General features: G+C 39.8%; 2 protein-coding genes across 3 annotated transcripts in view; both read right to left on the bottom strand.

Annotated features, from left to right (window-relative positions):
* Nucleotides 1-27,535, bottom strand: part of LOC110921400 (paired amphipathic helix protein Sin3-like 1) — a 57,755-nt gene extending 30,220 nt beyond the window's left edge. Inside the window, exons 1-22 of one of the 2 annotated variants that reach the window (XM_022165720.2) lie at nucleotides 27,327-27,534; nucleotides 27,174-27,249; nucleotides 26,116-26,292; nucleotides 25,835-26,018; nucleotides 25,641-25,739; nucleotides 25,406-25,567; nucleotides 25,077-25,329; nucleotides 24,835-24,971; nucleotides 24,678-24,753; nucleotides 24,561-24,590; nucleotides 24,290-24,480; nucleotides 23,919-24,073; nucleotides 23,169-23,296; nucleotides 22,827-23,081; nucleotides 21,501-22,381; nucleotides 20,607-20,707; nucleotides 20,396-20,534; nucleotides 20,141-20,293; nucleotides 19,900-20,060; nucleotides 19,357-19,456; nucleotides 19,011-19,150; nucleotides 18,694-18,916 (exon numbers count right to left, since the gene is read on the bottom strand). In XM_022165720.2, the coding sequence (XP_022021412.1) occupies nucleotides 19,019-19,150; nucleotides 19,357-19,456; nucleotides 19,900-20,060; nucleotides 20,141-20,293; nucleotides 20,396-20,534; nucleotides 20,607-20,707; nucleotides 21,501-22,381; nucleotides 22,827-23,081; nucleotides 23,169-23,296; nucleotides 23,919-24,073; nucleotides 24,290-24,480; nucleotides 24,561-24,590; nucleotides 24,678-24,753; nucleotides 24,835-24,971; nucleotides 25,077-25,329; nucleotides 25,406-25,567; nucleotides 25,641-25,739; nucleotides 25,835-26,018; nucleotides 26,116-26,292; nucleotides 27,174-27,247 (3,588 nt within the window). In that variant the 5' untranslated portion in view covers nucleotides 27,248-27,249; nucleotides 27,327-27,534 and the 3' untranslated portion in view covers nucleotides 18,694-18,916; nucleotides 19,011-19,018. Of the gene's footprint in view, nucleotides 1-18,693; nucleotides 18,917-19,010; nucleotides 19,151-19,356; nucleotides 19,457-19,899; nucleotides 20,061-20,140; nucleotides 20,294-20,395; nucleotides 20,535-20,606; nucleotides 20,708-21,500; nucleotides 22,382-22,826; nucleotides 23,082-23,168; nucleotides 23,297-23,918; nucleotides 24,074-24,289; nucleotides 24,481-24,560; nucleotides 24,591-24,677; nucleotides 24,754-24,834; nucleotides 24,972-25,076; nucleotides 25,330-25,405; nucleotides 25,568-25,640; nucleotides 25,740-25,834; nucleotides 26,019-26,115; nucleotides 26,293-27,173; nucleotides 27,250-27,326 lie in introns of those variants that run through there. The other variant, XM_035987009.1, reaches the window with a different exon arrangement.
* LOC110921401 (paired amphipathic helix protein Sin3-like 1) lies at nucleotides 10,887-12,350 on the bottom strand. Its single transcript, XM_022165721.2, has 4 exons — nucleotides 12,265-12,350; nucleotides 12,114-12,174; nucleotides 11,286-11,474; nucleotides 10,887-11,203 (listed from the first exon to the last, which is right to left on the bottom strand). The coding sequence occupies exons 2-4, from the start codon at nucleotides 12,170-12,172 to the stop codon at nucleotides 11,038-11,040; spliced, it is 414 nt and encodes a 137-aa protein (XP_022021413.1). The 5' UTR covers nucleotides 12,173-12,174; nucleotides 12,265-12,350; the 3' UTR covers nucleotides 10,887-11,037.
* Nucleotides 27,536-27,766: the final 231 nt, after the last annotated feature.

Here is a 27,766-nt window from a genome sequence, read left to right as displayed (position 1 = left end):
GAGTGTGATCCGATCAAGAGGGTGATCGGATGGCCTTGTGCCGTCGGTTCCTAAACAAGCCGAGAGAGAGAGAGACGAGATAGAGGAGCTAGGGTTATGTGTGTGTATTCTTGTGTTGTAACAAATAAGAGGAAAACAAGACCCTTAGTTTTGGTATAGTGGTTGCGAGTGGGGAGTGGGCCGAGCCCACTCGGTTACCTAATGGACCGAATGTAGGGTGTAAAGCCCAAAGGCTTGTGTGACCGGTTATCGTGTGCAGTTTGGGTTCGGTTCAATGCATAACATTCATACACACACAACACACGTAAACAAATATTCATTTAAAATCATATAATTCAGTTCTCATGAGCACGTAACGTTACATCAAAGCAAGTCTAAAGTTCGAGTTGTCACATTATCCCCAACTAATTGGAAATTTCGTCCCGAAATTTGGTATGCACTCACTGAGGAAGCTAGGTAAACTGTACCGTTCACTGATTTTCCTGGGGTGTCACATCCTCCCCCCGTTGATCTGGAATTTCGTCCCGAAATTCCGAAGTAGTAGCTTCAGCCTCAGTAGTGGTTGCCTTGTTCCCGAATAACTGGGGGTACTTTTCTGTCATCCTGTCTTCGCGTTCCCAGGTGTACTCTGGGCCACGTTTGGAGTTCCAACGAACTCGGACAAGAGGGATTCTCTTGTGTTTGAGGACCTTCACATCCCGGTCCGTGATTTCGACTGGTTCCTCAACGAACTGCAACCGCTCGTCGATAGTGAGTTCCTTAAAAGGAATGATGAGGTTTTCATCTGATAGGCACTTCTTTAGGTTTGATACGTGAAATACATTGTGAACTGCCCCGAGTTCAGCTGGTAAATTCAACTTGTAGGCTACCTTACCAATCTTTTCTATAATTTCGAATGGTCCGACGTACCGCGGATTTAGTTTGCCCCGTTTGCCAAAACGTACCACACCCTTCCAGGGTGAAACTTTTAATAAAACCCGGTCCCCGACCTCAAATTCCAATGGCTTTCTACGCTTATCCGCGTAGGCTTTCTGACGGTCCCGTGCTGCCGCCATGCGTTGTCGTATCTGTGTAATCTTTTCTGTGGCGTCCACTACAATCTCTGGACCCGTGATCTGACTATCCCCCACCTCTGCCCAGCAGAGGGGTGACCGGCATTTACGCCCGTACAATGCCTCGAATGGAGCGGCTTGTATGCTGGTATGATAACTATTATTATACGAAAACTCCACTAAAGGGAGGTGCTTTTCCCAGCCGTTGCCGAAATCTATAACGCATGCCCTAAGCATGTCTTCTAGCGTTTGGATCGTTCGCTCAGACTGCCCATCCGTCTGAGGGTGATAAGCTGTGCTCATGTCTAACCGTGAGCCGAAAGATTTATGCATCGCTTGCCAAAGTTCTGACGTGAATCGTGCATCGCGATCCGAAATGATGGACGTGGGCACCCCGTGCCTCGAAACAACTTCTTTAAGGTATACGTCTGCGAGAGTGGAGAACTTGTCCGTTTCCTTAATCGGCAGGAAATGTGCAGACTTGGTGAGTCGATCAACTATGACCCATATTGTATCGTTCCCACGCTGGGATCTAGGTAGGCCTGTAACGAAATCCATGGAAATTTCTTCCCATTTCCATTGAGGTATCTTAGGCTGTTGAAGTAGGCCAGCTGGTTTCTGATATTCGACCTTGACTCTCGCACAGGTCAAGCACTTTCCAACGTACGTAGCGATGTGGGCCTTCATACTAGGCCACCAATAAGTAGTGCTGATGTCGTGGTACATTTTATCCGACCCTGGATGTACCGAATAGCGAGACTTGTGAGCTTCATCCATTACAAGTTCGCGTAAACCGCCATAAAGTGGGACCCAAATCCGGCCCGTTACATAATAGGCGCCGTCTTCCTTCTGTTCCATTTGTTGTCATGAGCCGCGTAAGGCTTCAGCCTTGACGTTTTCGGGCTTCAGTGCTTCTGTCTGAGCAGCTCGTATCTGTGTAGGAAGGCTAGACTGAATCGTAAGCTGTAGCGCTCGCACGCGCCGTGGTAAAGTGTCCTTTCGACTGAGGGCATCAGCCACAACATTGGCTTTGCCTGGATGGTACTTGATAGCGCACTCGTAGTCATTAAGTAACTCGACCCATCGTCGTTGACGCATATTCAAATCCTTCTGCTTAAGGATATGCTCGAGACTCCTGTGATCGGTGTAAATCGTGCACCTGGTACCGTACAGGTAGTGTCGCCATATCTTAAGCGCGAAAACAACAGCTCCCAGCTCTAAATCGTGCGTCGTGTAGTTGCGTTCGTGAACCTTGAGTTGACGAGAGGCGTAAGCGATAACCTTGTCGCGCTGCATTAACACACACCCCAATCCCCGAATGGATGCATCACAATATACTACAAAATCTTATGTGCCCTCTGGCAATGAGAGGATAGGTGCACTGCAAAGTCTATCCTTTAGGTGCTGAAAAGCAGTCTCCTGGGGCTCTCCCCAGCGATAGGTAACACCCTTCTGTGTCAGTAACGTAAGCGGCTGAGCAATCTTCGAGAAATCCTTGATAAACCGTCTGTAGTAACCTGCCAGACCCAAGAATTGGCGTATCTCTGTCGGTGTACGCGGTGCAGGCCAGTTTCTGATCGAATCTACCTTGGATGGATCAACATGGATCCCATCCTTGTTCACCACATGGCCTAAGAAGTGGACTTCACGAAGCCAGAAGTCGCATTTAGAAAGCTTAGCGTACAGCTGCTCCTTTCGAAGGAGTTCCAAAATAAGGCGAAGATGTTGCTCGTGTTCCTCCTGACTCTTGGAGTAAATCAGGATGTCGTCGATGAAAACTATGACGAACTTGTCGAGATAGGGTTTGCACACCCTGTTCATAAGATCCATAAATACAGCAGGCGCGTTCGTTAACCCAAACGGCATGACAAGAAACTCGTAGTGACCGTAACGAGTTCTGAAGGCTGTCTTGGAGACGTCCTCGTCCCGGACTCTCAACTGATGGTAACCAGACCTCAAGTCTATCTTCGAATAGTAGCACGACCCTTGCAACTGGTCGAATAAATCGTCGATGCGTGGAAGAGGATAACGGTTCTTCACCGTCACCTTGTTGAGTTCACGGTAGTCGATGCACATCCTGAACGTACCGTCTTTCTTCTTCACGAAAAGCACTGGAGCTCCCCAAGGCGAAGAGCTTGGACAAATAAAGCCCTTTTCCAAGAGCTCTTGTAGTTGCTTTGACAGTTCCTCCAATTCTGATGGAGCTAGACGATATGGTGCGCGAGCTATGGGTGCTGCTCCTGGAGCGAGCTCAATCTGAAATTCGACCTGACGATGAGGCGGTAAGCCAGGTAAGTCTTCAGGAAACACCTGAGGGTAATCACGTACAATTGGAATATCCTCCAATTTCTTTTCCTTTGCTGATGCGTCTGCAACGAGTGCCAGAATGGCAGTATGCCCCTTACGTAAGCATTTCTGAGCCTTCAAGAAAGAGATGATGCCAACCACAGCACCACTCTTGTCGCCTTGAACTTCTAGAGGTTCCTGACCCGAACGAGGAATGCGAATAACCTTCTCGCTGCATAAAATTTCTGCCTGGTGTTGGGACAACCAATCCATCCCAATCACGACGTCGAAGCTACCCAAAACTATGGGAATGAGGTCGATAGTGAAAGCTCGACCAGCTAGGATAAGATTACAACCCTGAACTACGTGCGTGGCTTCTAGACTTTTACCGTTAGCTAACTCTACTACATGTTTGGTGGGTAAAAGTGTTGGTGCACGTTTTAGCAGCTGACACATTTTCACAGACATATAGCTTGTATCCGCACCCGAATCAAACAAAACAGTAACGTAAATATTGTCGAGGAGAAACTTACCCATAACAACGTTGGGATCGTTCACTGCGTCGCCCCGACCTAGTACGAATGCACGACCACGAGCTTCATTGCCGTTGTTGTTGTTTCCCCCATTGTTGTTATTCCCGTTGCCCTGATTGTTGTTGTTGTTGCGGTTCTGGTTCAATTGAGGGCAATCGCGTTTGAAGTGACCTTCAGCCCCACACTGGAAACACCCCCGGTTTCCACGCTGTGGCTGCTGTTGCTGCTGCTGGTTCTGTGGAGCTGGTTGCTGAGGCTGCTGATTCTGATTCGCAGGCCGTGGACTCCTACAATCTTTGGCCTCGTGCCCCATCTTAAGACACCTTTGACAGCGACCCTTGTTACATGGGCCGTGGTGATGCCTGTTGCAGTCGTGGCACCTAGGTTGACTACCCTGATATCTCCTCTGTCTGTGACCACCAGAGGATTGCTGACTGGGACTCTGATAGTGATCAACCTTCTGCTGCTGAGCTTGTGGCTGAACAATCGCTGAACCTTTACTAGAATCTCCATCCCATTTTCTTTTACTGTCACCAGATGTAGCAGGAGTAACTGAGGTGGTGACGTTAGCAGTAGCATTAACACGCTTGGGCAGTTTATTCTGATCCACTGCCTGATCAGTGATACGGTGAGCAAGGCGCTGGATTTCCTGGATGTTTTCGAGGTTAGCCGACGTCACGTGGCTTTGAATTTCTGGCGCCAATCCCTTGAGATACAACTCAATGCGCTTGTATGGAGGGTCCACCATAGTTGGACACAGAACAGCCAGCTCATTAGACCGTTTAGTATACGCCTCGATTTCCGATCCAACCATTTTCAAGTTATACAGCTCGTCTTCCAGCTTGTGAATATCTTCCCGCGTGCAATACTCACGCTTGATGAGTTCCTTAAAATCGTTCCATGGGGTGGCGTTAGCAGCTGCCAACCCTAAGATCTGGACTTGGGCGTTCCACCAAGTCAATGCTATTCCTTCCAAAGTACCGGTGGCAAACTTGACCTTGCGAGCCTCAGGGCACTCGCACATTTCGAATACTGATTCTAACTTCTCGAACCAGTGGAGGAGTCCAACCGCTCCTTCTGTGCCGCTGAAAGAGTTTGGACGACAGTCCATGAAGTTCTTGAACGTGCAGACTGGCTGCTGCGCGTGTTGACCTGCTTGAGCTGCTGCAACTGCCGCAGCAACTTGAGCTTGAACGAGAGCCTCTAGCTGGGCTTGTGTCATGTTGATTCGTCCAGACATGATCTTCATAATAACAAGTAGCATACTTAAGAATGGTTCGCGAGTAGGGCGATGACAGAAAAGCGTAGGCATATAGGTGTTCTCATGTAATCAAAGCATGTGTATCTAAGCGTAATGCGAGCAAAGTTCTAAGCAGTTCTAGCAAACAGGCAATAAACATAAACCTTATTACCTAGTATGTCGAGTCTTGCACGTGGAGCGAAGCGTCGTTGTGGATCGTTGAGAGCACTGTACTGGTTATAGTCCGGTTTTAATAAAACGTTTTCCCCATATTAAAACCAAGTTCTCTATAACCAATGGCTCTGATACCAATCTGTCACACCCCCAAAATCCACCCGCGGAGTACCACCGCTTGGGAGCGTGACTGACCAGGATCAAGCCATCAATCATATCAAACATAGCATTTAATATAAAAGTAAATAACGTAAATCATCATGACATGATTGATGTTTCAAAAACCAACATCGTTTAAGTAGCGGAAGCATAGTATGAAATCTCAAAATAGTTATAAGTTCAAATATCGTTCATGATCCGTATCCCACAACGACCTGCTCCTCCCTGTGCAAGCTCCATAATGCACCTAAGGTCCTGCAAGGCATGCAGCAAATAATCAACAAACTAGTTGAGCGAGTTCACAGAAAGTAAGTTCATAACATGCATAAGTATAGCTAGTGGGGGCTTCCCATACTAGTGTGTACTAAAGGTGGGGGTTTCCCATGTTCATCCTGGCTAATGAGGGCTTCTCATTAACGGTACTTACTAGACTAACTTCCGACCATGTGTTCTTCTTTACCGAGAACAGGAAAACGTACAGGGTCACGTAGGCTTTACGTGACGTGCCCTTCCCCGAGGACAGTGGTACGCGTGGGGGCTACGTAGGCTTTACGCAGCGTGGCCTTCCGTCCTGGAAGCCAGTAAATGGTATTGGGTTACGTAGGCTTTACGTAACGTGTCCTCCCGACCCGGGAGACATATGGCAAGTATACTGGGTTACGTAGGCTTTACGTAACGTGTCCTGACTAACCTGAGGACGATGGTCTATAGTCTGGTATATGCGTAAGTACGAGTATCTCCTTTTACAATAATATATCCAACCCAATTCCCAACCCGGGAATCCCATGCCTTGGCTGTGTGAACTCACCTTGGTTTGCTCGGCAGATACACAGAAAGTACAAGTAGCAAGTAAATGGTCACTCACGTCCTATCATAGTTATTATACGAGTCAGGTTCGTATATAGCACGTATATAGTAATCACGTATAGTCATGGCAAACATGTACGCACGTAAGCAGATAAGACATAGCATGTGAGGATCCAATTGTTCTAAGTCCAATCATACCCGGCCCAAAGACATAAGCAGCCCAATAACAAAACAGTCCAGATTCTCAATCGGCCCAAATGGCAAACACATACAAGTCCATTAATAAACAGTTCATAACTCAAATCTTTGGGCTCAACAGATTGGGCCCGTGACAGTGAAGGCCCAACAGTGTGCGTGTAAACGATGGTCTCGAGTCGCAACGGAGATCTCGAGTCGCAACCGGAGATTACGAGTCGCAACAGCTGGTTGCGAGTCGCAATGGAGATCTCGGTTCATCATGGTCTGGTTACGAGTCGCAACGGGACTCGCAACCGTGGTTTCGGCTGGTGCTGTTGTGGTTTCGAGTCGTGACCACGAGGTTTCGACTCGCAATCTGAGTCGCAACCGTGTGTGTGTAACCGGTTTCCATAAATCCTGCATTGACTTATCCGTGATTTCAGCTAACAGTTTGGTCAGTTTCGGTAACAGATCAATTAACATAATTTCCAACCAATCGTTTAGCATGCTATCGATCAAACAGGACAATTGCAACACAAATTCATAAGAACCCTAATAATCACACTTATGAACAATAACAATAATCATAACACTCAATCATATTATGATCCGATTTCATGAACATCAACCTCGAATTGCATAACTTCACAGCCAATCAACAAGACATATCATTAACATCATCAACAACAAATCTGATTATATAACAATCAATACGAGGATCAACATAACCACCATATCTAACCGGCCCTAGTTCATCATCATGCAAATACTAATCGGTTCGATCTAAGCATGAAATCAAAACATCACATAACACACAAACATAAACATCATACTAACCGATTACAAGAAGGAGAGTGTGATCCGATCAAGAGGGTGATCGGATGGCCTTGTGCCGTCGGTTCCTAAACAAGCCGAGAGAGAGAGACGAGATAGAGGAGCTAGGGTTATGTGTGTGTATTCTTGTGTTGTAACAAATAAGAGGAAAACAAGACCCTTAGTTTTGGTATAGTGGTTGCGAGTGGGGAGTGGGCCGAGCCCACTCGGTTACCTAATGGACCGAATGTAGGGTGTAAAGCCCAAAGGCTTGTGTGACCGGTTATCGTGTGCAGTTTGGGTTCGGTTCAATGCATAACATTCATACACACACAACACACGTAAACAAATATTCATTTAAAATCATATAATTCAGTTCTCATGAGCACGTAACGTTACATCAAAGCAAGTCTAAAGTTCGAGTTGTCACATTATCCCCAACTAATTGGAAATTTCGTCCCGAAATTTGGTATGCACTCACTGAGGAAGCTAGGTAAACTGTACCGTTCACTGATTTTCCTGGGGTGTCACAGGTCCGCGATAGAAATATAACTAGTTTACAACACATGGGAAACTCCCACTAATCTTTGCAAACATGCCTGGAGGGCCGCGATACAAGTATAAACGATACATGGTTTACTAAACAAACGATTTACGAAATGAACACTATAACTAAACAACCAGCTGTGAACTCGCTCAACTTTGTTGTTGACTCTCTGTTACATGCCTTGCAGGTCGTTAGGTACTCATGGAGCTTGCACAGGGAGGCGCGGTCGTTGTGGACATGGATTGCAGATGCTTTGTTAAACATTTATGACATTTCAAAACTTATACTTATGATTGGGTTTACTTTTATGCTTCCGCTAAATATTGAAAATACTTATGTTTTGAACACCTTTCATATTGGTTTGGTTGAATTACATTTACTATCTACAATGTTCAATATGATTGGTGGCTTGATCCTGGTCAGTCACGCCTCCAAGCGGTGATACTCCACGTGTGGATTTTGGGGGTGTGACAGTACGCGAGTGTCTAGATAAAGCGTTAATAGACTCCGCGCTGTTAGATGTCATATAATGATATCGATTTCCTGGACAATGCGCCCTTGCCCATCTACCGAACCCAATACTTGTTAGAGTGTGACGTAGTCTAGGAACGACAAGACAAAGAGCATTGAATGACTCGTTAAAATCAGACAATCGGTACGATTTGCATGTCTTCCACCACAGCTTCTCATTTTCTTTTTTTTTTATCAGAGGGTAAACGTAGGTTCATCATTAAATGAAGACAGCATAACCCATGATAAACATATGGAAAGACGTTTCTAACAGCTAGATGTATAGAATTCGCTCTATCCGATATTATCGCCATTTCAGGTATTTCACCGATACATTCTTTAAGCTTTGACAGAAACCATGTCCAAGATTCACCATCCTCTGATTTTCCTATTCCATAGGAAATTGGTAAAATTTGGTTGTTTCCATCCATCCCGACTGCTAAAAATAACGTCCCTTTAAATTCACCCTTTAGGTGTGCAGCATCAATGATCACCACCGGTCTTAGATTACAGATAAAGGTACGAATCTGAAACAAAATTATTTAAAAAACGTCAACAACATGTAGTTTGACGAAATAAAAAAAACAGAGACTCCTATAACTTACCGCAGCACCAATCGCGACAAAGACCATTTTAAACCGACGCTCGTCATCAGTCTTGATATGTGTGACAGAACCAGGATTTGCACGCTCTAGATTGTAACAGTAAAATGGTAGTTCTGCAAACGAATCTCTGCTTGATCCTTGTAAAAGCTCTAGTGCCAGACTTTTTCCATGCCAAGCTTGACTAGTGGTTATCTCAACTTGGAATCTTTGTCTAAAATCTTTCATTATTTCATTACAATGATATATTCTATCACTGTCTTTTAAAGGTTCTTTTAAATAATGAGCAACAACCTTTGGGTTTGCCTGACGAACATGTGGGTACGTTAGCATCTTCGAGCACGTGTGTTTATCGTTAAAACTCTTAACAAAAAAACACCCCACTATCCCCAAAACTTATTGCACGAAAACGCCAAACGCAACCGTCCACCAAACATGACACTTCGTACCGAGTTTTAGAAGATCTATCTACTTTAAACTCAAAGTGTTCTAACAACCATTTTTTTCCCAACTCAAGTTTCATGTCTTCTTTGTTATTAAATACGTGACCTGGTTCAAAAGTAATTGATGAAGATCGCAAACAATTTTCAAATGAATTATCAGGATTTGGCTGGTAGTCGTTTACAACATCATAATTTTCTTCATCAGTACAGAAATTTAAATCAGGAACTAAAAATTTTTTTGGAGGTGAAAAACTAGATGATCCAGCACAAAACCCTTCAACGACATATAATTTATAAATTTCAAAAATATTTTCCATAGCAAAATTATAAAACATTGCAAGATCTTCATCGTTTATTATATCTATTGGATCACTAAAGGAAGACAACCGATACGATAACTTCGTAATGTTTGTAGAACTACACATGTTTGACACTTTACTTAGAAGAGCAGTGTATGAAAGGTTGGGTTCAATTTCTAAACCATGTCTACTTAAATCAGCATCAGCAACAGCAACATACTCCAACTTTCCGTTAACGATTTCCCACGTTCCACCACTGTATACAACCAAACGAATCTTCATAATTTTAAGTTGGAAACTTCCTTCTACAAAAGCTAAATGTTTTTATAACTTTAGATAAAGAGATAAATCTGTTGCACAAACACATAGAAAAAACAGATAAATATAAGGGTCACTAAATATAAAGAAATATAAATCTATATAGGATTGAAACGGCTCTGAGCAGTGGAAACGGCTCGAACCATATATTGAAACGGCCCGGAGCAGCTGAAACGGCTCGGAGTAGTTGAGACGGCACAAACAGTTAAGCGAAACGGCTCGGACCCAGCTGTAACGGCTCGGCTGGCAGAAGTGGGGTCCATGCGTGTACGGTAACGGCTCGGCTACATCCTAAGAGCACGGCTTGGCTCGTTAAAGGAACTTGGCTAAGATCTTTCAACATGAGCCGATTGTAACGGCTTGGCTAAGATCTTTCCACAATGTCGGACACGTGGCGTTGACTGCATGATTCTCAAGTCGTTACAGGCTTTGTCGGACACGTGTCGATCAACGATTGGCTGGCCGTTAACCCAAAATCTTGTGCCGTTTCAGCAGGTTTAAACGGCTCGTCGAGGGGTGTCAGATGGCCAAAATTGAAAAAACGGCGTTGCAGTGGCCATTTTCGTGATTTTCCCTTTAAAAATAGTGAAAATCACCAAATTAATCATTTCCGCAAGTGTTTTATTAGAAAAAAACAAAAAGAAGCGAAATACTGAAAGGAATAAAAGTAGAGGGACTGAAGATGCATATTAGAAAAATTAACTAATGGGGAAACAGTTTACTAAAGTGTAGGGACTAAATATGTATATTAGCAAAGTTAAATTAGAGGGATTAACAAAGTTAAAAGGTAAAAGGAGTAACATCATTATGGGCCAATCATCTCGCGACACTTGGCTATGTCGGATTGGCCCACCGACATAGCCTTTAAAGTATATATATATGATATAATACCAAAAAACTACAACTCAAACATAGTAACATACTAATAAGTAATAACACTTGAACATTAAAACATGCTTATAGTCTTAAACATAAAACCATTCTTAGAAGTTATAACATACATACTAAAAGTCTAAAACCACATTCATGTAAATTTCAAATTATGATACTTGAAAATGTCCTTCTTCTAAGTGCAGTCTACTTTGCTACCACCCCGGTACTAGTATCATCATCGTCATCGTCATCGTCATCAGTAACAACTATCTCATAACCTTGTGGCAAGAAAGTGTTAAACCCAGAAATTCGATGATTGTGCCCTTTAAACAACTCTTTCAACCTTCCTGTCACACCATTAGGACCAATTCTGCATGTTGATCAGGAGAAGAATATTTAAAACTTAACAAATTAATGTCAACCCTTTGACCAATATATATGTATGTAGGTACCTTTGAGCTCGATAGTCTTTCATAAAACCAAGAAACTCTTCATACTTTTCTTCTTGGTCACGAAACACCTCCTTAACTTGCCTTAAGTATGCTAAAGCATCATCGGTAGTAAGTTTCCGAGAGCGACCACCACCACCACCTCCTATCCTTCTCGACACTTCACCGCCGGGGACTAGGGGCGGGCCATACCTTCCATAGGAAGAAATAAAAAGAAGAAACACAACACACAGTCACACACTACTAAACAAATGAGTTTTATTGACGTTGGTAATTACCTTCCAAAAAAAAACTTATAAACATTTTTAAAAATAATGTCAGCCACCAGAGGACTTGTCAAGTCGTCGGTAACTCCACACCGCAGCCCTCGGTAATAAAATTACTGAGACCTAAGGATTCTACTCATTTGTTTTTTTTTTTTTTTTTTTTTTTTTTTGACAGTTGGAAAATAATCATTCCACATGAAAAAAGGCAATTACAAAGCAATGGCAGGTAGTCGGGCAACAAGTTGCGCCGCCACCCCCTTTTGAATAGAAAAACCAATTCTACTAAATACAAAGTTTGAAACCTTTAGCGACGGAGAACGGCAAACTCATACAGTCACTAAATTTTACGCTAATGTAAATTATGGGGCTAGAACCCGCACCACTTGAGAGTTTATTCAAAAGTAACATTTATTTAGCAGTAACAACAGACATAACCCCTAAATAAAAGATCCATAATCTAATAAGCATAAGCCCTAAAAGTTTAAAACCCTAAAAAGCAATAAAAATGAAAAAATAAATAATAAATAAACAAACATAACGACGAAATTGAAAGAATGTAGCATACGATTCTTCAGGGGAAGAAGCAGAAGGTTTTTGAATCGCATCGTCTTGCAATCGTTTCATTTCTGCAAGATACCACATTACAAGAGTAAATCAAAATCATATTTATGTTATGTGATATTATTAACAGATCATGAGGAAAATCAAAGTCTAACCTTGCGGCTAGCTCTCAAGTAACCCACCCGCAAAACAAGTTGAATATTTGTGAGTGTGGGGGTGTGTAAGGACATTTATAGAAGAGGAAAAAAACATTTATTGCATATTTTGGTTTTAATCTTTATCTTTATTAATTAATTTATTTATTACAAGAACCATCATATTCGTTAAGAGTTTGTCACAAATTTCATATATATACATAGAGGTGGTAATCTTGACCCAAAGGCTTTCAAGTGGGTTGGTTTGGGTTGTTTTTTAAAATTATATGGGTTAGTTTAGGTAAGATATTTTAACTAAACGGGTCACAACGGGTCAATTGAAATTCTATCTTTTTATTTTCGGGTCAAAGCGGGTCGGCAACTTTAAAGAAATGGGTCGATGTGGGTTAGCACCTTAAAGAAACGAGTCATGTTTTGGATCATAATGGGTTTCGGGCCGGCACAAGTATCCGCACAAGACGGGTTACGACACGAAACATGTTTTGCATTAGAACGGTTCCGGTGCGAATTGAGTTTCGGACTGAGACGGGTTTTGGCACGGGACGCGTTTTGGATCGGAACGGGTCGGTTCGGATCGGGTTTGGGCCGACATGGGTTTCCGCACGGGACGAGTTTCGGATCGCAACGGGTTTTAGGTCGACACGAGTTTCCGCACGGGACGAGTTTCGGATTGCAACGCGTTTTAGGCGGACACGAGTTTCCGCACAGGACGGGTTTCAGATCGCAACGGGTTTTAGGCTGACACGAGTTTCCGCACGGGACGGGTTTCGAATCACAACGGGTTTTGATTGTATTAATGTTGTTTTCTGATTACTTGTTGGGTCTGGTTGTTTGATTGATATGTTGGTTTGGTTTATTAGCTCATAACCTGTGTAAGAATGACCTAGAATCAGCTGGTTTAATGAATATCATTGGGAAAGTTGTTAATTGTTTCATACAGTGATCGAATGGTTCTTTGTTAGGTTGGAAGTTTAAATTTAAAGCTAATGTTTGATCCGTTTTTTTTTTTCGCTTTCGTTTTGAATCGATTTTAATAATTTCAGTTTTTTTTTGTTTCGTTTCGGTTTTGGGTTTTTTTTTCCGTTTGGTCAGTTTATTCGGTTTCGTTTCGGTTGAGTTTTGTTTTTTAGCTTCGTTTTAATCGTTTTTTTTGTTTCGTTTCGGATCAGTTTTGATCATTTTTGTTTCGTTTCAGTTCGGGTTTTTTTTTGTCTCGTTTTGGTCGGTTTTGATTTTTTATTTCGTTTTGATCCATTTTTTTGGTTTCGTTTCGGATTGCTTTCAATTTTGTCAGCATTTTTGTTTCATTTCGGATCGGTTTCAATCTTTTCAGTTTTTTTGTGTTTCGGTTCGGTTTCGGTTTTTTTGTTTCTGTTTGGTCGTTTATTCGGTTTCGTTTCGGTTCGTTTTGATTTTTTGTTTTGTTTTGATGTTTTTTTCGGTTTCGTTTCGGATAGGTTTCGATCCTCTCAGTTTTTTGTTTCGTTTCGGTTTTTTTAAAGTACAATCTCTCTTTTTTAAAAGAAAGCAATTTTTAACCAACCCAACCCGAAACCCGTTCTGACCCGAACCCGTTCCGACCCGAACCCGTTTCGACCCGAACCAAAACAACCCTTTTTGTAATTGACCCGTTTGGACCCGAACCCGTTTTGACCCAAACCCGTTTTGACCCATGACCCTACCCGACCCAAACCGACCCGTTTGCCAGGTCTATATATACACAACCATCAAATGCACTTAGGATGGCGGAAAAAAAGCCCGAATTATCCGTGATGGGTATATCTGAAGCTCGACAGTATACGATCGGATATGAGATTAGTTTTAAAAAATTCCATGCGTGTGGGGCTGATATAAGACTAGGTGATACCTGACTCGATTAACGAAAACCACATACCTATTTACGTGAACCATATACCCAATTTTTTTTTAAATATTTTCCATAACCCACGTCTATTAGTGTTTTATTATGTGTGGATATTTGATTTCTTTGAAATATGTATTTGATAATGTCATTTATTTATGATAAAAACTTGTATGTTTATAATATATTATACTTTAATTTGTAATAGTTGTTATATAAATAAAAGTTTAATAAAAACAAATGGGCATGCCCGATACCCAACAGGTATTCGGCTAGGTATGAGACACGATTTTATAATCGGGTATAAGACTTGGATTATGGCTGGTCATCTTGGATTAAGTGTACTGATCCGGCAAAAACCTGGCCTGACGCGGATTACTGTGAAAACTACGACCGAGGACCGGACCATTTATGGCCTATACAGTTTCGGTTGGTCCCGGTTTTAGAAGGTCAGTTTTCGAGTTTTGCGGAGACCGAACTCAAAGGGGGGGGGGGGTGAAAAAACTCATAGGAAAAATTTTCCGGCCAAAAGCAAGAGCAACAAAGGTATATTGAAGTTTTTGACCATGTATGAGTTATTAAAGTATAGAGAAATGAGCATGATCGAAATTATCGGTCGGTCCCCCTTAAGGATTGTTTGACAACCTCGGTGTCATTAAGTGCTAAGTCATTAAGAGACTTTGAACCAGTAAGAGGACTGACTTACCTCAGCCTGATTGGTTGGTGGTGGAGGAGGTGGTGGTGGGTCGAGGAGGAGGTGCGTGAGTGGCCGACTAAGGGTTATGAACACATGTGAATGAATAAAAAGGGTAAAATTTCATGAAACATCATTTTCGAAACTTAATGGATAAGAGACTTACGGATTGATTCAAATGTATTCTTGAACCAAACACACTTAATGGTGACTTAATTAAGTATAGTTTTTTTTAGTGAAATCATTAATAACCTACCAAATAACCCAAATCTTATTAATTTATTATACGAAGAACACCAGTTTAGAAAACTCCATAACTAAAAGAAAAGAAGGTAAACAACAACAACAACCATACCCAGTAAATCCCACAAATAGCAAAGCTACTTATAGGGTCTGGGGAGGGTGGGATGTAGACAGACCTTGCCTCTATCCATAGGGATAGAGAGGCTGCTTCCAGAGAGACCATCGACTCGAAAACGAAAGACAAACCAATACACCAAGTCAAAGAATATAGAAAGAATGTAGAATAAAAAGTCGCCCATGCCAAGAGAGTGAACAGAGTGGCACAATATATTGTAAATCATGTAAAATTGTATACAACATCATTTGTGCATAAACATAAGAAGGCAATCATTGGAAAAGTCACTTAAAGAATAAGAAAAACCTACGACCCTGAAATACACCTAAGAGCTTACTGCCATATCCTCTAGAGGTCCTTAACCCTAATCCTACGCCTGCACGAAGTCCTATCTTGGACCATGTCCTCAGAAAGATGCAACTCTAGTAAATCATGCCTGATCTGCTCATCCCATGTCAGTTTGGGTCTGCCTCTTCCTCTCCTCCCCTCCACAGTTAGAGTTTCCACTACTCTAACTGGTGCCGTATCCTCTAGTTGGCTAGTTTACCAAAAGTATAATCGAAATTATCGGTCGGTCCCCCTTAAGGATTGTTTAACAACCTCGGTGTCATTAAGTGCTAAGTCATTAAGAGACTTTGAACCAGTAAGAAAGAGGAGTAAAATATAAACAATCGGAAAAAGAAGATATGAAGCAACAACTTTTGAATATGCAGTCCTACACTATACACTCCTAGTTGGCTAGTTTACGTAGACGGTAGACCATCATTCACTTAATATTTTATTTATTTATTTATTTATTTTTAAAAGCATTAACTCATTTTTATTGAACATAGTTCTATGGTTGTTTCTTATCGACAAACTTTATTAGAAACCTTCCCGCTAACAAGTAGCTAGACAAGGTGAAACAAAACAACAAACAACAAACATAAAACGATTAGAAATCAAAGACAATTCATCTACCCAATCCAAATCTAAGATTTTCGCCCGGTTTCTAATCCAAAGAAAACTATACGCTTTGATATCTCTAATAATGTCGTCCAACTTGAAAGCACCATTGTAGAAAATAATATTGTTCCGCGTCTTCCAAAGAATCCAACATGCCACCATAAGTCCATAACAATTACTTGCAACGCTTTCTTTCTCTTCGACGAGCCAATCACAAGCTTGTAGACATCCAAAAGATCACAGACTGAAAAGGCAATAATAGGTTCGACACTGCACTATCGACTTTATTCCTTGCCACACATTAGCCGCGATGTAACAAGAGATAAATAAGTGGTCCAAAGATTCATCCACCGAATTCCAAAAGATCACTCCGCGTCTCGATAAAACATCCGCAATAGGTAACCGATTTAATCTTAAGCGGAGCCCAAGAGTTCCGGGCCCACCTTTTAATTTCAGCCTCTGGTTGATTTTTTGGAATAACATTCACGGACTTCGGCCCTATGTGAGTGAGTGTATCCCGATGTGGTGAATTTCGCCAGTAGCCCATTTAGAGGATTCGTTGGCCGTTCAAAAAAAAATCATTCTTCATGGAGGCAACCGTAAATAATATTCCCGACGGGTCCGGTATCCACTTCCATCTATCAGCCCCATTACCAACATCCATGTTCTTCACCAGATTTTCCAGTTACTTCCATTACCACAAACAACATCTGGACCCTTCCATAGTCTTCAATTTTTCCTTCACTTTGCAATATTTCTGTCTCCAACCCAAAAAGAACTGGAAAGCGGTCTCTAAGAGGCTGATCACCAATCCAATAATCAAGCCAAAAACGAATTTTTTTTTTCATCATCTCCCAGTTGACCTCGAATAGCCATGGCGACCGCCGACCGAGACATTATGGACTGCAAGACAGTTTTCTACTTCGAGCGTTTTTTTTGAGGCAAGGCCGACCATAGTGGGGCGTAAAATGGAGCGTCGAAATCAAGTTTCTCCATAAGCTATTATCTTCTATCTTATATCGCCACCGCCACTTAGAAAGAAGAGCGATATTAGACGTCTACTTGGTGGTGGTGAAAAGTTGATACTAGAGGTTCAGTGTCTTGTCTTACCGAACACTGTTGAAAGTGGTGGATCTAAGAAAAAACGTTAAGGGACAACGTTTTAAAAAAAATTCTCTAGGGGCAACGAAATCAGAAAAACGTCAAATTTTTCCAAAATTTACACTACTGCCCGAGCGTCAAGGGTAGCGCTGGCCGGGGGATACCCCTATTCAAAGGCTATATCCACCCTGACTGTTGATCAGGGACAAATCTAGCATGAATTATCGAGTTCTTATGAACATACATGTTTTGAAATTTTGAGTAAGTCGTGCAATGGGTTTGTAGTGAGGAAATTTGAAAAGCTCCACAATTTCTCCTTAAGAGAATTCCTATTTATTGCTCATATGTATATTACGATTTAAAAAAAAAAAAAATATCAAGAGGCCTGCAACTATAGTTTAATACCTCTTGTTTACAATTCTAGCTTACATTCCAACTTTCATCCCTTTCCTTTCTTGCTCCATTGATCGGTCCCTTACGCATGAACCATGTTGCTCCCACCTAGGATGGTTCGACACTCGTCAATTGGCTCAACATTGTCTGTGTTTGCATACTAGTCAATAATGTAGGCAAAATATTATTGCTTTGGCGATCTGGCAAGTTGGCAAAATAAATATGGGTAAAAATCATTTATATATAGGTTCATTCACATCAACTTAAATTAGACACTTGCATGGTTGCAAAATTGCTATGCGCCAATAAGATGGTGGAATACTAACTAGCGATTATTCGGATTGGATTTTTAAATGCAACTTTTCAAACTTATATTATATAATTTTTCAAACTTATTATTCAAATTGGATTAATAAGTATTATTTTTCAAATACTTTAAAAACGTTGACCAAATTTGGCCCTTCAACCGAGTACCAATGTTAGATCCGACTAGATGAAATTTAATAAGGGATTAATCCCGATCTTATAACATTGAACATGTCATATTGTGTCTAGTTAAATTAGACAACAGACTAAAAGGTTCTATTGTTGTAAAACTTGTTAACTTAAAACGAAAGCAGGCGGGTTAGCACCAGTGTGGCTATTGTTCGTCTCCATCAGCTACCCATCTCCACCATTGAAGACGTTGTGAGCCGCTGTCACAACTTACGCATTCGTCACCATTCTTGCTGCCTCTACCGCCAACCTGACACCACCGCGACGCTACCACCACTTCCATCTCCTCACACCCCTAACGCCCGCAAAAAATGTATAACCTAATTTGATATATTTAAAAAACGACTCATTTTAACCCGAGTCCATTTTGGTCTGATCCAAATTGTTACTTTTTAAAAAAAAAGACACGTTTTGACCCGAACTCATTTTGCTTGAAATCTGTTCTAAACCGAACCTGTTTTGACCCGTAGCCCAACCTGTTTGGTTTGCCATCAGATCAGTTGACTCAGTGTTTGGCAGATTGTGAGAGACTAAGACTGAGAGTTGGCAGGAATTCGCCAGCAGATGATCCAAATAAGCGACTGAGAAATAAGCGTAAATTTAGGAATAAACTCTAAAGAACATCCCTTGTATTTGAGATTGTAATGTTATAAACACTTTAACCTTGAGTTGCAAAACAACATTTTACACAATTAAATCTCTATTTACACATCTAACCTCCCTTCATTGTTTACATTGCATTTCTCCTTTTATGTTAACCCGCAAGAAACCTTGAGTTAGGTAGCAGTTTTTTCTAGGCTAAATTCTACAAAACCAGAACAAAATAACATCCCATTTAATCATTTATTTTTTTTAATAAGAAACAGTAAAAAAATAATCAATCTCAAAAGGATATGTACCTTCATGTTTATGCTGATAAGAATCTGTGAAATCGTTCTATTTTTGCCTGATTACGTGATGATGATCCATCTCCTAATCGCTTTCTCCTTTTTCTTCTCACACGGAAGAAATAATCTTCTGTATCGAAAACATAGGATATCTGCAGATACTCGAATATTTATAAATCATATACATAGGGGAGGGATCAAATGAAAACCACCTCCGTGTAAAAACCAATAAATCAAATTCTAGCCATACACATTTATTTTAATTAGTGGGATGAGGTTACATGTTAAATACCGTAATAAAAAGAAAATGATATTCAAATCATTATGCATAAATATAAACTAGTAAATAGATATGTACCTTTGAAGAACTACAAGACATCTTATATTCCAACCCGTTGACCACATGAGCGTCTTCCATGACACTAGATTCATCTAAGTCTGAAAAGTGTCGTTTATTTCTGCACAAATATTAGAAACTGTCATATCAATCATCCTCTCAAACTAATTTAAAAATAGTGAAAATCACCAAATTAATCATTTCCGTAAGTGTTTTATACCTATATAGCCATGTCAGAAAGAAATTACTCATTTAGCCATGCGTAACACAACTGCGTACTTTTACTTGCGTATCCTAACTTAAACTAATGTAATACGCGACAACATACAGCATAGAGATTCGCGTACGTATCGTTATTCGCGCATAAAATGAATATATTTAGGTGCGTAAAAATAGATATGTGACTAAAAGTAGAGGCATTGTGCGTAAAGTTGTTCTAACATGACTACAGATTTAGAACGCAATAAAGAATGCCAACTTCCGTTATTTTCTCTAAAAAGTATCTACTACAAAATTCTAGAAATCTTTGTTAACTAAGAAAAACTAATAAATCAATCTACATACCTCTGCATCAAAACGCCAGATTGCTTTCTCGCGGTCACTACTGAAAGGAAATCATTATGGAGGTAAGCTGCAAAACTAGGATCCACAGAAACTGCAACCATTTCCGCCTTCTCATTCTCATCGTCCATCAGCTGGATGGTCAAATGAGATGGACCAGACGACTAAAAAATGATAAATAAAAATAATTAGTAAATAATAGCTTATTAGTCAATATGAGTTTTTAAATTGAAAGAAAACTTACGCATTGGAATCTGTAAATATTCTCATCATGGAGAAGAACATGTGCATTTTCATAGTATACAGAGTCAACAAATTTCTCGAGTTTTCTATATTTTTCGTACTCGTATAGTTGAAGAAGTTTGTAGTCCATTTCATCATCCGCAACAATTTGAAGCTGATGCATAATCATATAATTAGTATTTAGAAGTCACAACCCTTGAAATTAGAAACATAATCATATAATTTTAGAGAAAATGTAGGTGCCCCAAGCATATACCTGTTTAACAAGCTTATAAATCAATTTGTCCAATGTAAATAACACATAAGACTGATTTCCTAAAATAGCCCGACAGTCGTCTTCAAATTTTGCATTATCAGCAGACCCGTCAAGTAAATTGTATAGAGCACTAATAAATCTATAACGAACAATAACATGTATTAATTAAAAAATTGTATAATTCTGATTTAATGTATTCCAACTGAACCACCTGGAGTACAGATCAGGAGGGGAAGCCTCTTTTGAAGTTTTCCTATTCATTTCAGCAGATGTCGAATTTAGTTTAGCTGACAATAACCTATCATATAATACCTGGAAAAATAACCAAGATAGTAATCATGTTAAAGAAAAAAATGTATAGCTGTCAAAATGAGTAAATTTAACGACAAGTCAAAACGGGTCTGGCTGACCCATGACCCATCAACACTTTGTTTTATAAAAAACCATTAATGATCTATACAATAAATATAAGAAAAATTGGATTTAAATAATACCAACTATTACCTATTGGCCGACGACAGTCCTAAGTAACGAAATGTTTTGTAACAGTCCCAATTTTTAACCTATTTTCTCCCAACGAGCTTTCTCTAACTGAGGTCTAACACCGTTAGTTTTTTTTGCTGATGTGGACTGCTTATGTGGCAAAAAAGTCAAAGTTTTGATGATGTGTACTGCTTATGTGGCAAAAAGTCAAAGTTTTGATGACATGGACTGCTTATGTGGCAATGTTTTGATGAGGTGGGCTGTGCTCATGTGGCAAAGTTTTGATGACATGACTGCTTATGGTCGACGTCATCTAAAACTAACCGGGTTAGACCTCACTTAGAAAAAGCTCGTTGGGAGAAAATAGGTTTTAAGTTAGAACTGTCACAAAACATTTAGTTAGTTGGGACCGTTGCTGGCCAATAGGTAATAGTTAGGATTATTTAATCCAATTTTCCTAAATATAATTACAAAAACCTACATTCCTACTTATCCAACTACTTTGGACAGCAATATAAGAGGCTAACTAGTTTGGCATGTTTACTTATTTAACTAATTTGTTCAATAAACGGGTCTACTAATAAGTAACAGACAGTATATAAAAAAGGAACTGTATACTTACTTGATGAAGCCTAAAGAGGACATAAAAGCTATCATTTCCGTAAAACACATGAGAGTCTTTCCCTTTGGCATCAGGTAAAGGAGAATCTATTATCACACGTTTTGTCAACGGTTTTGCCGACAGCAAAAACTGCTCAGATGGCGGCAAAGACGTCGCATAACCACCGGAAAAATTTGCATCATCTATCCCTTCAGCCTCCCCTTCACTTTCTGCTTTGCCGTCAAGATCATCATGGTCACCATCTTCTTCATGATCTTCCCTTGAGCAATCTTCTGCAGCTGACTCACTGCCAGAATTAACGTTAGCACCCCCAGAGACATTCACACTGTCCTCGTCATCAGCATCAGCATCTCCACTATGCTTTGTGGCAGTAAGATTAACTTCGTCAAAATCATTAATAGGTGATAACTCGCCTTCTTCCTTCTCAATTTTCGAGGGTGAAGTAGAACCGCCATTTTCCTTGGTCAACACATCTCCATTGACTAAACCATTCTTGCTTAAATCTACTTGATCCTCGTTGACCTGTTTTGGTTGTTTAACACCTTCAGCAGCACAGGAACTTTCATTAACTTCGGGTCCAGCGGTAGACACCTCAGCATCTTCAGCACTATCTGAATTGTGAGGACGAGAAGGAACACACAACATAGGCTCCAAGAATGTTGTCCATAACCTAAAAACTTTGTTCAGTTGTTCCTTGGTGGTGCACATCTCATCACATGAGTATTTAATAAGTTTAAATACGTCTTGGTGAATGTCGTTGTCAATGAATTCGAATTCAAGATTAGGCGTAATATAGTGTCTGCTTCCTGCAGCAATACTCAGTAGCAGATTGTTGTCTTTCTGGGTTTTTTCCTTTCTCTCTTTTATTTCTGCCACCAAGGCTGCTCATAAAGACAAGAAAAGTGAGAATTATATATACTATAAATATAAATATGTGATTTTCTCACATCAACCAACTTTGGCCCTTCAACTTTAATAATGACATGTTTAGCCCGTCAACTTTAATAATAAACAACTCTAGCCCCTCAACTTTAATAATAAACAACGTTAGCCCCTCAACTAAAACAACTTTAGCCCCTCAACTTTAATAATAAACAACTTTAGCCCCTCAACTTTAATAATAAACAACTTTAGCCCCTCAACTTTAATAATAAACAATTTTAGCCCCTCAACTTTATTAATGACATGTTTAGCCCCTTAACTAACACATCAAACAACTTTAACTCTAGCGATTTGCTTATTTTTATCTACGTTTCGAACCCGCTGCGGAGCGCGGGTGGGAACCCACTAGTTTTACATATATATGATTAGAAAAAACCGACTTACATTTGGTGCTGAGATTCTTGGAATCTTGTTGCTTGAAATAGAAGCTACGGTGGTCAAGTGACTTGTAATGGTTCTTTGCATATATTTCAGCCCAAACTTTGTTAAAATCCGATCGACATTTTGTCCAGTCCTCTTGTTTTTGTTTCAAACGGGTCAATATAACAGGCAACGCGAGAGATGGATTTCTTCGTAATATATCCATCACATCGAGACCATGATCACCATATAAACGTTCAATGCACCGTAAATCCAGAGCTACACATAGCCACAAGAATTAATAGAAAATACAAACCATTATTTCAATAGAGAATTTTGTATAAAAGTTGGCTTGTTAGTAATTACCTGTGAAATGGGCCTCAATACGGATAGGAACCTCGGTACTGACTGACTTGTTGTTAATGCTATTTAACAAGTCTTCTGCCCGTTTAGCAGTTGAACTCACGGATTCCAACAACATATCTAGCTCAAACCTGGAAACATCATTAAAACAGAATGTAAACTGTAAAGTCACTACTTCTTAATAAATTATTAGTGTGTCAAACATAATTCAAAGAGAATAGAATCCCTTGAATAAAATTATATAAATGTTTTATGCATTAAATATATCACTACCGTCTACCAAGGGTAGAGAAACAAAAAAAGACAATGTTAGAAGTCATGTAATAGGAGTAAAATGTCATTTTTGTCCCTAAAGTTTGTCTACTTTTGCGACTTTCGTCCAAAGGTTTGCTTTTCCGCATCTGGATCCAAAAGGTTTGAAATCGTGCCATTTCATCCAACCCGTTAACTCCCATCATTTTTTAACGTTAACTCAGGGGTATTTTCGGATTTTTAGACATTTTTTGTGATGTTTATAGGGTTTGGGTGGGGAGAAAGTCAACGAAGGTGGATCTCTATCTCTTATAGTAATTTTTATTTAACAAAAAAATGTCTAAAAAGATGGAAATGCCCCTCATTTAACGTTAAAAAATGGATGGAGTTAGCGAGTTGGATGAAAATGGCAAGATTTCAAACCTTTTGAATCCAGATGCAGAAAAACAAACCTTTTGCTAAATCTTTCTTTTATTTCTTTTCTAGAGATAGAGAGATTACCTGTCATCTTCACATCTGAACAAGCTTTCTTCATACTGATTTCTACGCATGTGTTTAAAAGAATAATCCTCACTGCCAGAAGTTACAGATACCCACACATCATTAAGTACTTGAGCGCCAAGCTCTGATCTCTGGCTTACTGATGGAATCGGATACTACACAACGCCAAATCACCCACTATTAGCTACAGTGACAAAGCAGGTCAAACGGCCAGACCCATCAAAAAGGTTGATAGCCGCCTGAATTGTATTTTTAACGCATACAACCTCCTAACCATATTTAATACACCAATTGTATTTGAAAACTTTAAAGAAACAAAAAGTACGTTTCCGGGTCAAATTAGCCTGTTTTGACTTTGTTACGAGACTCACATCATCAGGAAGAAGCCTGTAACTAGGGGTGCACCGCTGGCAATTAGAAAGATCAAGCTCTTGTATAGATTTCCCCCAATACTTTTCTTTGTACATGTCCTCTTTAGCAGCATCGATTTCACGTCTATGCTCTCTTTCTTTTTCTTCTGTTTTGGTTGATTTTGATGCATGCCCTTCATTCCATAACGTTTCTGCAACGTGTGGCAGAATATATTTTGAAAACTTGCAAATTGAATAAAAAGAGGCGAACTAATGGAAAATAACGACATACTTTTGTCCATAACCCCGGCAAGGAATCCATCTATAAACAAAAAGTTTTAGTTAAAAGATTCTCAAAAAGAAAAAACATAAAACAATAGATGTGGTAAAAAAAAAGTAAAAAAACCACCTATATTTTCACAGCGCTCCAAAAATTCACTAAATCCTACCATAAGATCCGGGTGCTTTCCAAGTAAATCCGAAACCTGAAACAGAAACGAGAAGTTTCTTAATGCAAAAAAGAAATTCATACAATAAAGACGACTTAAAAAGTTAATAATCTATACCAAGCTCTGTAATTCTTTTCTTGTAATTATTTCTGTGCTATAAATGTGTAGACACTTCAAGAATGCTTGATAATCATCTGAATTACGTAATCTATCTTTCACTTTCTCACAGAAAGTAAACTCTTGGCAGTACAAACCTACAATCAACATATAGTCAAATAGTCAAATACCATTAGTCATGAAGTCTGGCATAACTATCTTCTAAATCGAAAACGCAAGAAAAAGGCGCATTCAGTACTCACTTTTTATTGCATTTTTATCATCGTATGAAGCCAAGCCCGAATTCACTCCAAAATCTTCAGCTTTTCTTGCAGACTTCCTTTTTTCAAAACGGTGATCGATGCCAGAGTCTTTAAAATCCTGATCGCGAGGTCTTCTATCCCTGCTCTCCTTTTTCCTCTTTATCATTGTTTTATCATCATCCATTTCATGCCCTTCGACACTTGGGTCCCGCTCTCCATGTGGAGGAATTAGCCTATCTCGCCGCCCTCGTTGCTAATAAAGTTTGAAAGCCGGTTACCTTTTATATGAAATTTGCCCGAAGAGTAAAAGTGGATATACGATAAGTTACCCTATGTCTGAGTGGAGCCATAGCCGAGCTTCGTTCATCGTAAGAGTTATATGATTGCCTGAGAAATGAAGCGCGATGCGCAGATGCAGCAGCAGACGCATCCGGCAAAAATCTTGTGAACTCATCAAGAAGATCCGGATGATCATCAAAAAGTGTAGCAACCTACATCGATACATATATGTAAGATGAAATTATATATGCATATACAAAAGCATATAGAAGTATAGAACGTCACCTCTTGGTAGACATCATTGATACCCGTGTGCTCTTTTCTATACATATTCAAGATGTCTAAAAATGATTTGTAAATGTGATCATCGTTTTGAAAACGTTTCTGCAACAAGAGAAGAACAAAGTCAGAATTAAATAACAAATACATATAAATTATCTTCTTTTTTTATCTTTTACCAAAAAGAACGTGGGGTTCACCTTTATTTTGTTTACATAACTTATAGCTTCTTCAAACTCTACAGTTTTTTTCGGTGGAGGCTCATCGTCATCAATAACAGTTATCTCATAACCTTTGGGCAAAAAAGTGTTAAACCCAAAAATTAGATTATTGTGCCCTTTGAACAATTCTTTCACCCTTGCTATCACCCCAGTAGTATCAATTCTGCAAAAGTTTAATTGTCAAATGAGTTGTATGTTGATGTGGAGAACAAGTATTAAAAACCTTAGTAATGTTGACCCTTTGACCAGAATATATGTACCTTTGGGCTTTAAAGTCTTTCATAACATCAAGAAACATGTCATACTTTTCTCTTTGGTCTTGGAACATCTCCTTAACTTCCTTTAAGTATGTTAAAGCATCACTGGTAGTGAGTTTCTGAGCACTACTAGCACCGCCACCACCGCCGCCTCCTCCAGGGACTTGGGGCGGGCCATACCTTCAAGATGAGAGTGGGTGTAAAAAGGATCCTTTTTGGAAGAAACGTAACACAGTATATCATATAAGAAAATAAACCGGTAGAACCAGTTCTCGCAACTAATTTTTAGGGATTTGGATGAGCATTTATAGTGAATATTGGTATTTGAAGTCACGTTAATCAAGTTTCGAGTGTTGATATAAACTAATATTATCATACTGATTCTGGATTACATGTGACCCAGAATTATCAGATTCTGATGACTAGGTAAAAGATAGCTGTCAAAATGAATAGTATTTACTCAATGATTATAAATTTCAAATTAGCATTCTCCTGTATGCACATATACAGCCAATTAACATGTCTACTAATGAATTATACCAAGTGATCCCAAGGGAATATATCACACAGCATGCCCTAAGCATTTGTATAACAAGATTTCATTCCATTCCCCAAGTCAAAATAGTCACACCGCGGAGCTAGCTTGGTCCGGTAGCGACTCCCGGAGTGGGATCACTCCGGCGGTTGGGAGGACGGTGCACTATCCTCCCCCCCCCCTATTGTGCATAAGGCCTACACATTTATCAGCTATCATCGAAACTTACAGGCTTACAGCTAAAAACATAAAATAAGTAAAAAGAAAAAAGTCAAATCAAAATTCCTGCTAAATGTAACATCAAACAGCAATTAATCCTCTAATCATGTGATTCTTACATGTTAATCCACCTAACTCAAACCTAATCGCTCAAAACTACAATCGGATTCAAATTACATACAATTAGGCAAAAAGCACATATTTGCATGAAGAAAACAACAAACCACAAATCATCAAAAACATAAATACAGCACACAATCAAACAAACAAAATTGAAACAATTCAAAAACAGTATCATAATCCATACGATTCTCCACGTGAAGGAGCAAAAGGTCTCTTAATCTGCGAGTTACTAATCACATCATCTCGTAATCGTTTCATATCTGCAAAATCAAACCATAATTTGTGAAACTAATCGTGAATTGAAATCAAATTATGATGAAATTGGAAGTGTTGTAACCTGTGAAGTAACCCTAGAGGATGTAATTAGGGCAGATCTGAGCACATATGGAGATTAAGAAGGTGAATTGTTGTTAGATCGAAGGTTCGAAAGAAGAAGAATTAGTTGTTGTGTAGCAGAAAGAAACCAGTTTGAGAGGAGAGGATATATGACGAGGTGAAGAAAATAAATAAAAAGTTGAGAAATTTGTGCAATGTGTGTGAGGACATTTGTCTAAGTACAAATATATAACGGTAGAGAAATCCGATGATTATATGAGATGAGTGGCTTTGATTACATGGACAATCTATTGGTAATATGATGATCGGTATCGAATTGAAAGCACTTGTCTTGGAAATTCTTAAAATCGAGTATTAGACCGTATCAACTTTTACCGATACTGAAAATGTTAAAAAGTCGGTAAATAGGATGATTGGTATCGAATTGAAAGTACTGGCCCT

The sequence above is a fragment of the Helianthus annuus genome, chromosome 17 (assembly GCF_002127325.2).
Source record: "Helianthus annuus cultivar XRQ/B chromosome 17, HanXRQr2.0-SUNRISE, whole genome shotgun sequence".
In the NCBI taxonomy this organism is placed as follows: domain Eukaryota; kingdom Viridiplantae; phylum Streptophyta; class Magnoliopsida; order Asterales; family Asteraceae; genus Helianthus; species Helianthus annuus.
Note: the sequence above shows the minus strand (reverse complement) of the source record. Positions and strands in the feature narration are given on the sequence as shown.